This window comes from Castor canadensis, chromosome 7 (genome assembly GCF_047511655.1).
Source record: "Castor canadensis chromosome 7, mCasCan1.hap1v2, whole genome shotgun sequence".
Classification (NCBI taxonomy): Eukaryota; Metazoa; Chordata; class Mammalia; order Rodentia; family Castoridae; genus Castor; species Castor canadensis.
This window is the reverse complement of record NC_133392.1, coordinates 124,752,672-124,768,620: the sequence shown is the minus strand read 5'-3', so window position 1 is coordinate 124,768,620 and position 15,949 is coordinate 124,752,672. Positions and strand designations below refer to the sequence as shown.

The 15,949-nt window shown below is 42.3% G+C and overlaps 2 protein-coding genes and 1 pseudogene across 8 annotated transcripts in view; 1 reads left to right on the top strand and 2 right to left on the bottom strand.

Annotated features, from left to right (window-relative positions):
• Nucleotides 1–15,949, bottom strand: part of Agbl4 (AGBL carboxypeptidase 4) — a 1,287,504-nt gene that overhangs the window by 201,645 nt on the left and 1,069,910 nt on the right. The window lies entirely within an intron of this gene.
• Nucleotides 860–15,949, bottom strand: part of Bend5 (BEN domain containing 5) — a 49,966-nt gene continuing 34,876 nt past the window's right edge. For all 4 annotated transcript variants that reach the window (XM_020186364.2, XM_074080181.1, XM_074080182.1 and 1 more), the window contains 3 exons: nt 15,635–15,783; nt 8,473–8,686; nt 860–1,035 (listed from right to left, as the gene is read on the bottom strand). In XM_020186364.2, the coding sequence (XP_020041953.2) occupies nt 878–1,035; nt 8,473–8,686; nt 15,635–15,783 (521 nt within the window). In that variant the 3' untranslated portion in view covers nt 860–877. The remainder of the gene's footprint in view (nt 1,036–8,472; nt 8,687–15,634; nt 15,784–15,949) is intronic.
• LOC109701005 (vesicle transport through interaction with t-SNAREs homolog 1B pseudogene) lies at nt 10,582–11,409 on the top strand (annotated as a pseudogene).

Genomic DNA, 15,949 nt, shown 5'->3' with positions numbered 1-15,949 from the left:
ACCTTGACTTCACAGGCCTTACATAAAGGAAACTGCAAATCAACAGGAAGATCAAGCATGGTTTGCCAAGATGTGTGCCAGACACCTTAGAGACTCAGTAACTGAATAAAGAATTCGATAAAAAAATTATGCAACTTGAAAGATCCTGGAGATACAAGATAAAATGAACAAGTTGGTAACAGGTGACACTGCCCGCAATATATAACATCTAATGTTATTGCCCTCCTATACCCCTTTCTTTACAAAGACTGGCTCAAACGATCAGGGAAACGGAAGCTCAGATCATCTTCAGAAAGCTGACTGGCCCAAGATCCATTCTTTGAAGTCAGAGAAAGCTGCTTTTTAGACAGCCTTCAGAGTTGTCGGCCGCAACCACATCCCTTAAGGGGAATCTTCTTCATACTGAAAGTTTCACCTTAGAAGGACCTTCCAGGCCACATGACACACAAGCCAACTCCACTATACGCTTAATATTTTAAATAAATGAGGGTAATGATTGTCTACATTAAGAATTAATGAAGCTTTATTATAGAACAAAATAGAAGAGCAAAGATAGAAGTCCTTGACAGTAAAAATATCAGTTCATATCGTGGTCAAGTGACAGGCAGCTTAGAGACGCTCTACCACCCTCTGAAAAGTGCTTTTCCCTTTGCCATAATGACACCTGTGGCACCAGGCTCTGCCTGAGTCTCAGCAAATCCATCTGCCTTCTTTGGAGTAGGAAGTCCAAGTTCAGAACAAGCCACTGACCCCAGCACCCTACTAGCTCCCTACCTGCACACCACCAAACGTGCTGGGGTCTGATTTGGATGACACCATCGTCCGCAAATCACACACCTTGCAAGGAAAACGCGAAGGCTTTATGAAAAACCAAAGTTTATTGCAAATTGTATTTTGCTTCCCTCCGTTCTTCATTTTTACAAGATTTATTGATATCCATGATTTTTTCACAGATGTACTTGTTGACTTTGGAGAGTCTCTGTGCAATTTCAGTTTCATCCACAGTTTCTTGTGCTATTCTGTCATACAAACACTCTAGACAGAGAGAAGAAACAAAAAGGCCAAAGATTAATGGTGAATTCAAGAACAAATCTTTTAAGGGGGCAGGAGAGGATGTGTCGCCTGATATACTTCCCAAATGCCAATCCATATATCTTGCATAGCTACAGTTAAAATTTTTCACCACAAAATGTACTTGGAAGAGAGTAGATATACTGTAAATTTATACTTTAAAAATATTGGTAAAACATCCATGTTCCCACTAGCTAGCGTAACAACATATTACTGGTCCTGAAAACCCCTGGTTTTACCCCTTTCTAACCCTCCCTTGTCCTCTCTTTTTATCTTTCCTAGAACTTGTGATTATTTAAGCCATCCTAGCAGGTGTGTAGTGGTATCTCATTTTGATGTATGTAACATTTCCATCTTCTCCACTTTCCCTCATCAGAGGTAACCACTCTTCTGAATTTTGTTTTCCTTTTCTTTTCATGGCATCATATATGTATCTATCCTTAAATAACAAACTGCTTATTTTCCTGTTTTCAGTCTTTGCATAAATGTGCCCATCTTTATGTATCCTTGTCACTTGCAGATGTTATTCAGTTTTATAGTGTGAGCTACTGTATGACTATATCACACTTTGTTTATCCATTTTATTGTTCATGGATACTTGGTTTCAAAATTCCAAATACCTCTGAACATGTCTTATGGGTAAATACGCAAAAAATTCTCTAGCATCAGTCTAGGCATGGAAGTACTGAATGTTAAGGTATATGCATACAAAATTCACTAGGTGATGCCTAGTAAATTGTTTTCTGAACTGTGGCACTGACTGGTACTCCAAACAGAAATGTGTACAAGTCCTGGTTACCCTATATCTTGAACAGCACTTGACACTGACATAAGATTAAGGTTTTGACAACCTAGTGGATGTGAAGTGATGCCTCATTGTGGTGATTACCAACAAGGCTGAGAGCAGCTACTCTTTTACTGAGCCTACCATTTGCTATGGGGAAGCAAAGAGCCAGCCCCAGTCAAGAACTGACGATAGCCTAGTTTTCAGCCTGTCCCCTAGCCTGGGGACCTGGTGCAAATCATTGTCTTAGACTGCTTACTAAGGATGCCATGATATATGTGGAGTAAACAGTTACAGGCCTTTTTGAAACTATGGAACAACTATGCCAATATAGCATTGGTACAATTATTGATGTATATATAACTGTTAATTTCCAAAGTCTAACACAGAGTTTAGTAAAGGAGCAAGATTAAGTAAATATATGTTGAATGAATGAATAAATGCTTTCACAGGGAACCCTGAGAGGACATAAAAATTCTGGACATAAGAGAACTATTTGCACCTTTGCAGGTAGGATATGTAATCACAGGCAAAACTTTAACTTCTTTGAGCCTGAATTTCCTTACCTTACAAAACAGAATGACTATCCAATCTTAAGGAACTGCTAAGGAATATAAGCAAGATCTGGTCTTTACCAAGTCAGCCTAGAGAAAATAATCTTCTGAGATGCAGTGTTTACATTAGAACTGATCAAATGGACTAATTTTTGATAATCTTTCCACTCACATGGAAGACTGAGGCCTAGAGAGAGGGAGTCAGTGCAGGGAAGAATCTATGACTGCCTCCCCACATTCTGCCTTTCTTGGCATGTGATCAGACTGCCTCTTGCCATTCATGCTGCAGGCATATATGCCACCACCATTCTTTCTCTGGGCTACCTTTTTTTCCTTACTGAGAAGGGTTTTGCACAAAGGTGCCTTTAGAAGCTTTTCATTGACCTCCACCACCCCCTGACCACTCCCAATCCTCAGTTTATCTTCTCTTCATCCTTCCTTAAGGACCAGGGGACAAGAAGGTAGAGTGCTCTGTCTCTCTGCCCATTCCTGCTGTATCCACCTGAAATTTTGTTTGATTTCCAAGCTATCCCACCAATCAATATCTTTGTTCTTCTTTGCTTTCCTAAGGCCTACTCGTTCTTTCAGACACAGCCTTCTTGGAACCTACCAGATTGAGTTAGGAGAAGACAATCCACCTACAACACTGTACTCCCACACCAGTTTAGGGTTTTCTATGGAAGCACTGATCATAATGTAATAAAACCACACCCTCTCTTCCATAGACTGGGACACTTGGGCATTTCTGCTCCCATCAAGAACCAGGAATTAAGTGAACACTTGTGATGATCTTGCCATAACCTGAACCAACAGCCTGTGAGATGTTCAGGTACTTGAAATGGCTCTAATCTTAGATGTTGTACAACATCTAAGGCCTCTCTGGGTCTCAGTGTCACTATACATGAAAGTGGGTTGTTAAACTAGATAATCTGAGGAGATTCTTTTAGCTCTAATTCTCTAATTGTCTGTAAGGCAATAAGGGCAGGAGAGAGAAGTGGAGGACAGGAGAGTGTATATGACAGACCCACTAGCACGAGTAACAACATTGAATAGCCCCTCAGGTTGATTAAAAGGCTTTTGTTAGGCTCCAGTTATTAATCACCTGCAGTTGGCAGGAATGTCTCCCTCTGTGAGGGAACATTTGAGATTATTGTTTAATTAACAAGGTTTATAACAGCACTAATGTGTCCTATTAAAAAAGTTATAAAAATTAACCAGAACGCAAGGCCCTGGCTCATTTAGAAAACTCAGACACTCTGTAAAAGGTCATTTGACCTTAATAAGGTTTAGCTGTCATTCTGGAGCTTGTCATTAGAGGAAGAGTTGGCTCTGTTCTCCTGCTTTCATCTTTTAAAGCAGGGTCAGTGTTTACCGCATCTTCCTGCTATCCAGTAAGGAATGATTTTGACATCAAAGCGGAAATCCTCACCCACCATGTGAGTATAAAGGCTTTTGCCATTTTTATACTGCCAAGGTGCCTAAATGTGATAAAATCATACAAAATAAATACAAACAATGTCAATCCAGCTAGACAGCTTGCATGTAAAGAACCAGCTAAATGCAATCTGAACTAGCTCAAATAATTAGGCTAAAAATGGTTACTATAGGGTGGAATGAGACACAGATTTCAAACCTGTCTGGCTGTCGTACAAAAGTAGAACATCAACATTGCAATTTAGTAAGACAAGAAACCTCTGGTGACAAAATGAAGCCTGAAATCGCAAGGCTTGGTTCCCTCTGTTTCTAATGGTCGTATGGCCTTGGGCAAGTCAATTTCCTTCTCATCTACTTATAGGGAAAGTGCTCATAGGCTCAAAGGTGTTGTAGACAAGGCTGTTAGGAAACAAAGAAGAATAGGACTGAGGTAGGTCCTGGGTATACTGGGACACAGGATGGAAGCACCCACCTGCCTTAAGAGGTCAGAGACAGCTTCTTGGAAGACAGTTTCTCCAAGCAGATCTGGGTGGTGAGCAGCAGGTAGCTGAGCAAAGCAAGATGCATGTAGGAGGGTAGTCTGACTATGTTCCAGGTATGTGCAAATTCCCAAGGTGAGAGGGAATGAGGCATATTCAGGGAATATAGTAATTCATTTTGATAATAACTTAGAGCTCAAGGACAATATTGCTGAAAATGAAGCTGGCAATATAGCCAGGGACCAGACAGTAAAGGTGCTTATATGACATGTTAAGAAGCTTACCCTTTAATAATGAACACTCTGAACTGGCTGTGCTGGGGTGGTAGTAAAAGGATCATATCTGGCTTCTGAATGATCATTCTTGTTACATAATCGGGAGAGAAGCCTAGAAGCTGCTGGAATAGCCCAGTGGCCCTCCCTCCCCTATGAGGGGACAATAGGTATGGGGAGTAGTAGAGGGATGAAGAGGTATTTGGGGCTGGACAGATGGGGAGGGAGACATGGGAGAGGCAAGGGTAAGGCCTAGGTTCCTGGCCAAGCTGGGTGCCATTCACCAAGCCAAGGAACACAGAAGGCTGGTCTTGGTTGAACAAGATGTTCGTAAAGCTTAGCTTCTAGTGGAGGCTAGGGAGAAAGACAATTAGCAGGTACATAGGACATGTTCTGGAGAGCCTTTAAGTAGGGTGATTTGACAGAGAGCAACAGAAGGACGACTCAAGAGGGAACAGCTGGGGAGGCCTCTCTGACAAAGAGGCAGGATGTGCAGGTCAGGAAGAAGGGCACCAGAGGCAGTAAGAGTAGGAGGGAACTAGAAGAAGGCTTCTGTGACTACCTCATGGTGTGAAGTGGGAAGTGTGGTAAGATGAGATCAGAGGGGTCACCAGAGGCCAGATCAGTAGGCATCAGTCAGGAGGAGGAACAGATTTCAACTGAGGGCTGTGGGCACACTGAGAACAATGGGAACAAAGGGAATTGAGATCAGCCACTGAGAAAAATGTGAAAGGGTGAGAGAGAAGAAAGGTGGGAGACAGAGCAGAGGTGCAAGAAGAGAAGCCCACCCATGAGACTGAGGATCCAGAAGGGAAGGAATTCTGAGCACATAGAGAAATGTGTTTCTTAGGAAAGCAAGAGGGTCATGTCCAATGTTGTTGGTGAGGAAGTGAGAAATGAGTCCTGGATTTAAGAGCCTTGGAGCTAGTAAGGAGGAAGTAACTGGGGACCTCCCAGTGACCACTGAAAGTAGATCAGGGGAGTAGAACGCAGGGGCTTTACCAGAACACAGGCAGTGAGTGTAGATACATCCTTGGAGAAGCCTAGACATGCAATGGAAGAGAAGTGGCCTCTGAGTGTTTGGTTTGATTTTATTAGAAAAGAGCAGTCTAAGTAAATGTAAACCATGCTAGGAAGGAATCAGGAGAGAAGGAGCACAATTGGCGGAGCAGGTGTTAGGAAGGCAGGTGGACTTCGACGCAGAACCCAGAGAAAACAGACAGCCTAAAATAAGAGAAGAACTCTTTTTCTGGAGTGAGGCAGAAGAATGGGGAATATGGTTAAGTCTGTAGGTTTTATAGTTCAGTGCTGTAGAAATTCTTTTGCTTTTCTCTGGGAAGGAAAAGATGAGGCTATATTTTGAGAGATACTTTTTCATGTTTTGAAAAAGTAGAGAAAGTTTAAAAGGGGCTTGGAAAATTAAGGAGTGGTTCAGGGAAGGGCATTCAGAGGACTTGGAAATAGAGTCTGTAATGGCCCTATGCCAAAAAGCTGAGGTATAGTTTCTAGACTGTTTCACTATTATAATCCTTTGCAACCCTGACCCCATCTTAAGAGGTACGTTTTCAGCTGAGGAACTGAAACATGGAGGAAAAGTGATTTAGAAAAACCACACCAAGAGTTGGTTAGTCTATGTTTCTTTTGCTCAGTCCTCACTTACTGAGAGTTAGGCATTGTGGGAAGTCAGTTATAGGCCCCTGTCTCTAAGGCAGAAACAAAGGAGATGATTTTATATCAAAATGTGACAATGGTAGACAGTCAGTTATCCTAAGGCACCTGGGATCTTTTGAATCACATTCTAACAAGTGTAGCCTAACTAGAGGTGGGCCACTTATCAGGAGAAGTAGGACTGCTTCCCCAGGAAGGACTCTTTCTCAAGGTGACCTCTCGAATCAGACTGTCCCTTTTCAGACAGCAGTCAGAATAAAGGTTATCTCTGATTATCTAAAAATAAGTGCCTACTTAAACCAATTAATCACAATTCAGCAATCTAGGGAGGCAGCTGTATTATATCAGAAAAGGCTCAGATCAGAGTCTGGGGTGTGTGGGTTTCAATCTAGACACTGAAATTTTATAGCTATGACCTGAGATAAAGGTTGGTCCCTTAATCTCTCTGGTCCTGCTACCTTGACCTCCTGGCTATTATTCTCCACTTTCCTTATACTACTCTGCTCTATTCTTTGTCTGTGGCAGTACCAGCTCTTCGCCAGACCACTGCATCAGCCTTCTCACTGATCTCCCCTGCTATCACCCCTCAACCTTATGGCCTCTATTACCTCTACGGTGAGTAGAGTAAACCCACACTGCCGGCCATGGCCTTCATGTCCCTACAAAACCGGCTCTCATCCACCTCCCTGACACTCTTGACTCTCTGTCCACTTCACCCCATGAGCTTCTTCACTCCTTGAATGTGCTGTTCTTTGATCTGTGGTTTTCTTGCCTGACTCACCACTCCTCAGACCTCCACAGGGCTTCTTCTTCCACACCAACTCTCAGCTTGAATGGTACCTCTTCTCCAACAGGCCTCCTCCTACTACACCAGCTGAGACAGCCCTTTGTTCTACCATATCATAATAATGAAGCTCAAAGTTCCTGAAACTGTCTGACTCATCCATGGACATATTTGTGCCTACCTCAAGAACCTGCTTAAACTACTGGGCCTGCTCAAAATATATATGCTGGACCAACAGAGTCTTACTTTCTCCACCAAAATGTGGCAGACCCAGAACCTTGTAGAACAGTGGTTAGGAGCACAGATTCTAAAGCTATCCCTGCTTAGACTTCTGGCTGTCTTGCCAGCTGTATGACCAGGTCAAGTTACCTAATTTCCTGGTTTCTCAGTTTCCTTACCTGTAAAAAAAAGGGTAATAACAGCAACCAATAATTGGGTTGTTAACAGCAATGAGTTAATATATGTAAAAGTGTTTCTTAAGACAGAATCATTAAAAAAAAAAAACAGGTCCTGAGACATAGTAAGTACTCAAAATAATTAGCAATTACCATATTCTCTTTGCTCCCTCTACTCCACTGACTGTCTCTTTACTTTGTATTATCTGTGCAGTCACCACTTTTATGTTCATTTCACCTTGAAACTGTGAGCTCCTTGTAGATATACTCTGTCTTGTCCTTTGTGTCCTCAAAAACCCACTTTGCTTGGCAAGAGTAAGAGCATAGTAAACGGATGAAGACAGTGTGGGAGAGAGGAAGGAAAGAAAGAAGTGAGAAGAGAGGGAAGAGAGAAGAGGAAAGAAGGAGGGGAGCAGGGAAGGACAACAAGAAGGAAAGAAGGAAGGGAGGGAAAGAAGGAGGAAGAAAAGAAGATAAATGTTTCCCTGTTTCTTTGCCTGTCCTCTCAAACACCAGAAAGGAAACTGCATCCAGTGACAATCAGCTGGTCTTTATCTCATTAACTACTCCAGGAATAAAGCTAGGACCATAAGAATTGTAGCTCAGCCTGAACCTTTACTGCTCTTTGTACACACAGCCCTCCTTTTCCATCTCCATACCACTGTTCTAGATGGCTCTGCTTCTTGAAGACCTCTCAGCACATACCTGTCTCTCTATGTCTTATGTATTTTTCAAGGCCCCATTTGTGACCCTTTCCCTAGGAATTCTCCCCTGATTTTCCCTCCTGAGAACTTCCAGCATGCCATCTGTCCCTCTCTCAGACTAGTTCCTTAAGTTGTATTTGTGTCCACAGTCATTTTCTCTGTTCAGTGTGAATTCTTTGGTGACCTTTGGGACATTTACTCTTGTTTCCCTGTCCCCTACCCAGGGCCTGGCACGCAGGGACTTTAGTAAGTGTTGAATTGAATTAATTATGCCTGATAGGGTAAAGGATGGAATGAAAGCCATTGTGGATCCATTTGGTGACCTACCTCTGACAATGCTTAGTTTGTGTGGTGAGAGGGGTGGCTTTGGGACTGCATCCTTCTTTTTTTTTGTGGCAACTCCTGTGACGCTTCTGTTTTTCAGAACATCTGTTCCCCAAATCATGACTGCCAAGTTCTTCGTGTACTTGGAATCTCCTTGGGTCACTTGTAGCTGGTGCCATTTCTCCTCATCAACCCAAATCCCGCTTCCCAGATGGACCTGAAAGAGATAAGAACATCATACCCATTTAGTCTGACAGGAGGGCAGCTGAAGATTGTTTTTGTCCTTTAAAAGCAGTGCTGCACAACTAGCAGAGATTCATTCTGTAAGCACTAAGTTAATCCTCTTTAAAGGTTAATAACAGCAGCTATCATTTATTGAATACTTTATTCTAATGCTTTATAGTAGCTCTCTCAAATTTTCATGGCAACTCTGAATGGAAGGGCTTAAGACACTCAATTCATTTCAGATGGAAAAATACAGGTTTAGCAAGGTGAAATGACTTGCCAGTAGTCACTCGACTAGTAAGTGGCAGAGCTGGGATTCTAAACTATACTCAGGTTATTGCAAGGCTGCTCAAAGCCTGACCAATATCTCAGGTCACATATGCTCAACTTGTTTCTGTGTTACATTTTAGAAAGACCAATCTCCTTTGGATGTGAACATTTTGGGACACACATCCCCCTAATATGGTGGAGGCTGCACACAGGGGTCACCCATGGTGCTATAAAAATTGTTGGTACCTGGGTCTCCTCTCCTAGACAGTCTGATTTATTTGGTTTGGGTGTGGCTTAGGCATCAGGATGATTTAAAGCTCCCTAGACAATTTCAATTCAGAGCTCAGTTTGAAAACCCTTGCCAGCTGGCATGAGGAGAGAAGTTGGCCAGGCTCTGGTGCCAATAGAAGCGTCGTTGTACAAGGCCTTCCCCAGCTCTGAGCTGCAGTTTTCCTACCTACCAAGTGGGGAACTTGGATTTTATCTTGAAGTTCATCCTTCTGGCTCAGAACACCTATGATTTTAACAAATTAAATGCAACTGCAATGTACCCGGGTTGTTTCTGATAGCACATAGAACAGAACACAGTTTTATGCTCCCTATAAGGGAAGCAGCCAGAAAGTTGTAATGCAGAGCCAATAAATTACTGTATTCTCTCTGCTTTCAGAATGATCTAGCAGTAAGCTATAAGTTTTTAAGTTTATTCTCCTTTCTGGCCCTTAACAACTTGCAAACCATTTACTAACATTAATCATTTAAAAAATAGTTTTGACTTTGACATTGCCATTTATGTTGAGCTTCTGCTGAATCTGTGAAAGGAGGAAATGGCCTCTGTGGGATGGAGGGGAGGCAGCTGCTAATGAGCTGAACTTTCCAAGGGGCATGAGAAGGCTCTGCTAAAGGTCCTTGTTTCCAGAAAGACCTGCAAGTTGTCACTATTACATGGTCAGGAGATGTCTCATGAGAGGTCCTGGTCTGAGAGATGGCACCCCCCCCCCCCCGCCAATCTGAAGGCAGACTGCAAGACCAATTGCAAAAAAACAATTAAAGATCATTCCACTGAAGCTTGGTTTGGAAAGGAAGATGGGCACAGAGATGGGCAGGAGGTCAGCTAGCAACACTTCTTCCTTTACCAATTACTGATATTTTCTAACTACCAAAAAGAAAAAAAAACAGCAACATCACTCATTTACTATCTTTAGTAAGTAAACAATCTACCTGCCACATCTGACTGCCTCCTTTTGCTCAAGATCATTCAGACCATTGCAGGTAAGGAGATAATCAGATCTACCTGGCCTCTATCTGCTGCAAACTTCAGTACTGCAAATCAGTTTGTTCGGTCAGGAGGATAAACAACCCTGGGGTGAGATGTGCTAGTTAGACAACCGGGGTTCCAAGGTCAAACTTGGCATTTCATCCACTCTGTAGCTGGGTAGTCTGTGCCCCGTGAACAAGCACGCTAGGGACAGATTCCCTGATGCTCCCTGTGTACCTTATGTCAGTCACCTCCATTGACACTCTGGGACCACCCACCAAAGCTTCCTGAGATAGGGAAAAGCAATGAATTTTGAGTTAGATTGCATTCTGAATGAAGGTTTGGGGACTGGGTGGCTGAGAGCCAGGTGAGGAGTGGGCCCAGTCCTGAGAGGCTCAGTGGCTGCTGCTCAAATGCTGCCTGCTCCATGGCCACCTCTGCCACCTCCTTGGGATTTCAAGAATGGCAAGAGATCTTCCATGGCTTCTATGAAGACCCATCAGGGGTGCTTGAGCAGCTGGGAACAGCAGGTACAAAAAGAAGAAGTTGATAAGAAATTGGTTTGATGAAAACCAATAGGAAGCAAATGAAACACTGGCAGACATGGAGGAAGAACTATGGTACCACTCCTTTCTTTCCACAAACCCATGCTATCTAACCTGAGAAACTACCAAAAGACCTTGCTGAATTCCATCCAGAGCTGAGAAACCATAACTGGGGGCTGAAAAAATACAAAGTATGATACATATGTCAGAGACTGAGCATAAGAATTGGCTACCACCTCAAAGGGCATTGCTTCTATAAGGCACTGAAAGCCTAAACCGGGCCATCCAAAGTACTGAACAGTCTCCTCAGATTGCCAGAGACTGAATGGATTGGCTCAGAAATCACAAAAGACCAACTGGAACATACCAAGAGTAGACAGGTAAACACAAGTGAAAATTTGAGCAGAAGTCGAAAGATTCTCCATTCATTGTCTAGAAAAGTGACAATAAGCTGCTGCTTTTTAAGGGTTATTTTACTGGAAATAGCCATCCTGGGGGGCCTGGCTCATTATAAATTCTTTCCCAACCACTGAATTTACTATAGGGAAGGCTTTGTGGAGAAGAACCTTGACCCTGTGAGTGAATGGTGTTAGGATATAGAATAAGATTGTTGCTGCTGTGGACTAGCCTTAAAGGATGCACTATGCAGCCAGGGTTGGAGGAAGAAGGGAAATGGAAAACCACACAAATGTGAAGGAACAGTGATGAGACCAGTATGATGTACCAAGGTTAAATGCTGTTTATGACTTTTTTTTTTTTTTGCTGTATTCGGGTTTGAACTCATGCTACTCACTTGCGGGCAGGTGCTTCCCTATTTGAGCCACATCTGCTGTTTTTGCTCTGAGTATTTTGGAGATAGGGTGTCACTTTTTGCTCAGGCTGGCCTGGATGTCAGTCTTCCTATTTTATGCTTCCTGCTGTTGCTGGGATGACAGGCATGAGCCATCATGCCCAGCTATTGGTTAAGATGGGGTCTTTTGAACTATTTGCCTGGACTGGCATTGAACTGTGATCCTTTGGATCTCAGCCTTCCAAGTAGCTAGGATCACAGGCATGAGCCTCCGGTGCCTGACTTATTTATGACTTAAAAAAAATTCTGAATCCAAAAACCTTAGAAATAGAAGACAATCTCAGTTTTTCAAACATCTCTACCCTTTTCCTATAATATTTTATTGTTTTTAAAAGGTAGATGACCATCAGTTAAGTCTGTTCTAGAAGAGAAAGGGGGCATTATTTTTAAGTATCTATAAGAACTCTATTTAATCCTCAGTATGACCTTAAGAAATGGAAAAAGGTGGAAACTATTGTTTCTACTTTACAGGTTGAACACAGACTCAGAGGGACTAAATTACTTTCCTCAAGACCCACAGTAAATTTTGAAATCAAGATTCAAAGCCAAATCTCTGTGACACCCAACTCATGCTCCCCTGGTCTTTCCTGCAGCTGCAAATATCACCATGGTACTGATATAGTTGAAAACAGCAGACCTAGAGCTCAGTTAGTTCTTCTTCTGAGTATTTCTCTGCAACTGCTGGCCACATTCTGTGCCAGCCTTCAGTGGAGTTTGTCACTGCAGACAAAACCAGGAAAAAAGTCATGGGTTTGATTGGTTTTCTTGCCTCCAGTCACGGCAGCCTCCAACCCACCCTGAAATCACTGACATTAATTGCTCTAAAACACTACTTTCCTCCTTTGACTAGATGACTTCAGTCATCTTTCAACGCTGTGTTTTTATGTCAACCCGTTGGAATTTTGTGGCTCCTTGTTTCCTGTCTCATCAGCTCTGACCTCCTCAGCCTGGCTTTAAAGGTTCACGAGGATACCATCTCTAGTCTATTAACCCATTATGTCCATCCATTTATGAAGCTCCTGAACTTGTCTGCCTCCTTCTACTTCCAGCGTGCTATAACAGAAAGAGGATGGGCTCTGGAGCCATCAGCCCTGAGTATGAATTCTGTCTCTTCTGTCTACAAGCTGGTTAACGTCAGCTGATCACTTTACTTTTCTGAGCCTTACCTTTTTCAACTGTACAATAGGCAGATCATCTTTTAATTCACAGAGTTGTTTTGAGGATTGAATGAGGTAAGTTAAATGTCAGAAGGATAGTACATATCCAATAACTGGGACAACCTTGGACTTCTTTTCCCTACCTTTGTCTCTGCTCATGCTATATCCCTGTCTAGGAATAAATGCCTTCCCTATGTCATCATAAGCTTGCTAATCTGTCCAGCCTTGGTCTAAAATTCAGGGAACATTGCTTAACTGCTCCAGGGTTAAGTTCCATCCCTCTGAATCTTTAGCTCACAGAGTCTTTTCCATCCCTTACAAGGGGATCAGGACTAATCTGGACACAATATAGTAAGAAACAGATGGATATACTAAATATGCCTTAATGGCACTGGTTTTCAGTTCTGATGAGCTTCTGTTTCTTGGAGAAGAAAATACTTTCTGTCATTCACCTGAGAACAATGTCAACATTACATCACAGAAAGAAATAGCCCCAGGTAAGACTGTTCACAGGTCTCCTGAGCCAGCATGGTCAGGGCCACCAGGAGCCACATACAGCTCTCAGGGGCACAGCAGAATAACCTGGAAAGAGCACTGGCCTAAGAATCAGGAGATGTGGCTTCCAGGTCCTGCCTGCCTCTAACTTGTTCCGCAGTAGTAGACGAATCCCCTTTCTGGGTGTGTCTCCCCATTCGATTATTTAAACATTACTGTTATTTGCAGTTTTAGATTCAATGAGTTTTTGAAATAAAACATCTTAGACAAAGAAAAGCAATGTACTTCATCAGAATCAGATAGCAACTTGTGTAGCAAGCCCTATTCATGCAAACCACAGTAAGATTTGACCATTAGCATTATTTATCAGGGGAAGTTATTAAAAAATAAGGCATCTGGTAGGACAGGACTTGACCAAAATATCTTTGTGAAATATTTTGTAGGGCAAGACTGACTTTCTCATTGGAACTGGATCCCATTCCAGGGCTCTAGGTCTTTCAGAGATTAAGGTCTCTGTTCACACAAAGAGAAGGAAGAGTCAGAAAAGACAACAGAGCCAAGAGCAATGAGGGCTACTTATGGGATGTGGGAAATGCTGCTCTGGGAAGCTGCCATCCATCTCCAGGGTATCTGCTTCCTTTCCTCCCCCTTAATAAATCTCTCTTAATAAATCTCTACAAATTAGTTGCAAACAAACACCAGGTGAGTTTTATAGCAACATACTGGTAAAAACAAAAGAGGAATTTTCAAGGTTTGTTGTTAATTAATGTGTAAAAAATTAAATGATACTCCCTCCATTTTCTTGGGAGAAGTCTGCTGCTTTTGCAAAAGAGGACCCCTATAATGTTCAGAAACTGTCCATCAGCCTTCAAAGCAAGAAAGAAATAGATTTCTCTTGGAATCTACTTTAAGAAAAACTCTAGTCACCACACAATATGGTCATAACTAAAGGGAAATCAATAAACTCAAAATCATCCTCTCTTCTTTTATCTTCAACTGGTGAAGGCTCACTAAACTTAGACACACAGTTTAAGCTTAAAAAAAAAAAAGCCTATGGAAAGCATCAATCTGATCTGCCTTTTTCAAAGATAAAGACAAAGGCCCAGAAAGGTGAAGGACCTGCCCAGGTCACACAGGTAGGACAGAGGATAGAGCTATGCTACAAACTCAGTCTCTAGGCTTCCTCCTTCCACTCTGTCATGCCACCTCTCCTCTGCAAAGCTGAATGGTAAAGCCTGTGTGGCAGAGAAAAGGCAAGGCCTGTGGCCTGGCCCCTCAGCCATGACTCTGCAGGGGAGGAAGCACTCCCTGGGAGACACAAGGAATGGCAGCACATCCAAGAGCCCTGAAGACTAACAAGTTTCATTTCCTCAGCTTGACAGTATTTGCTTTGGCTCAGGTTGGCTAGTTGCAGGGATATAGCTGGACAAACCCAAATCAAACAACCTTTTCTTTCTCATCAACCCACCAGGGAATGATACCAGATAAACAGAGACCTTTTGAAGCAGGAGACAAGAAAAATGAACTGACAGAGATGAGTGACTCTTTGGGGAGAAGAAGAGGTAATGTCTGTAATATGTACTGTAGTGGCATAGAATGTAACACTAAAACTGGATTTTACCAGGGCCTTGACAAAGGGCTCTGCCAGACTTCCTCAAAGATGAATTCACTTGGATGTTATAAGGGTAAGAACAGTTTCCTCCCTGCCCTATATATCATTATGTGACTTTAAGAATTCTAAAGGCTATCCCTTTACTTTTCATCCCTGTATCAATATAAGTATTACTGTGCTTTTGTTTTTTAGGGTCATTCAAGAAAATCTGAGCAGTTATATGTGGCCCCAAGATTGTGGGCTAACCACCACCAAATGCACATGAAGCAGCTTAGGGAAAAGGAGTGTGATTCATTCACCTCTGTGTCCCTGGTATCTAGCAGAGGCTGGGAATATACTTTGTAAATGGTGAATGAATATATATTCAATTTTAACCTGTAAATTGAGTATTTCATTTCCAGTTCACCTTATAAACTTTAGGCATCTAGTTTTATAGTAAGGTAGGACAAGTTTCATCCAACTATCATGGCAATTCTTTTTCTGAATCGTTCTCTCTAATAAGCTATTTTAAAATGTCAGTTTAGTTTTATAGTTACTCTGGCCCAATACTTTTTTAAAAAATAACAGGAAGAAGAAAGAAAAAGTCCCAATAAACCTACACTAGTTGTAATATATAAATTCTGCAAATAATCACTCAGGGCTAGGCCAGGAGGCCATGCAGCCAAGCTGTGTTTCAAAAAGCTCCCACCATACTCTCCACCTTTACTCTGACTAGCAAACACTTGCAGGGAATGGATATTGAGCTTAAAACACTACCTTGCCATTGTCTAGGATATACTTGTCCATGACAGGTGCAGGAGCGGGGTAATAGGACGACGTATTTGCTTCCTCACTGAAAGTGCTCCGTAACTCCGGCTCGGGTTCGAGACATTCTGACTTTACTTTTTCCAAGTCAATGGCAGGACCTAGGCAGTTAAGAAAAGAGATCTGTCTAGAACTCCAAAGAAAATAAAGGCAAATATTTTTAACTATGCATCTATCAGCACATAGTGGCACCAAAAAAATATGCTAGCTTATTTTTGTCTATTGCTCTACACTTAAACCCAGACTCAAAAATAATATGTGGTATGA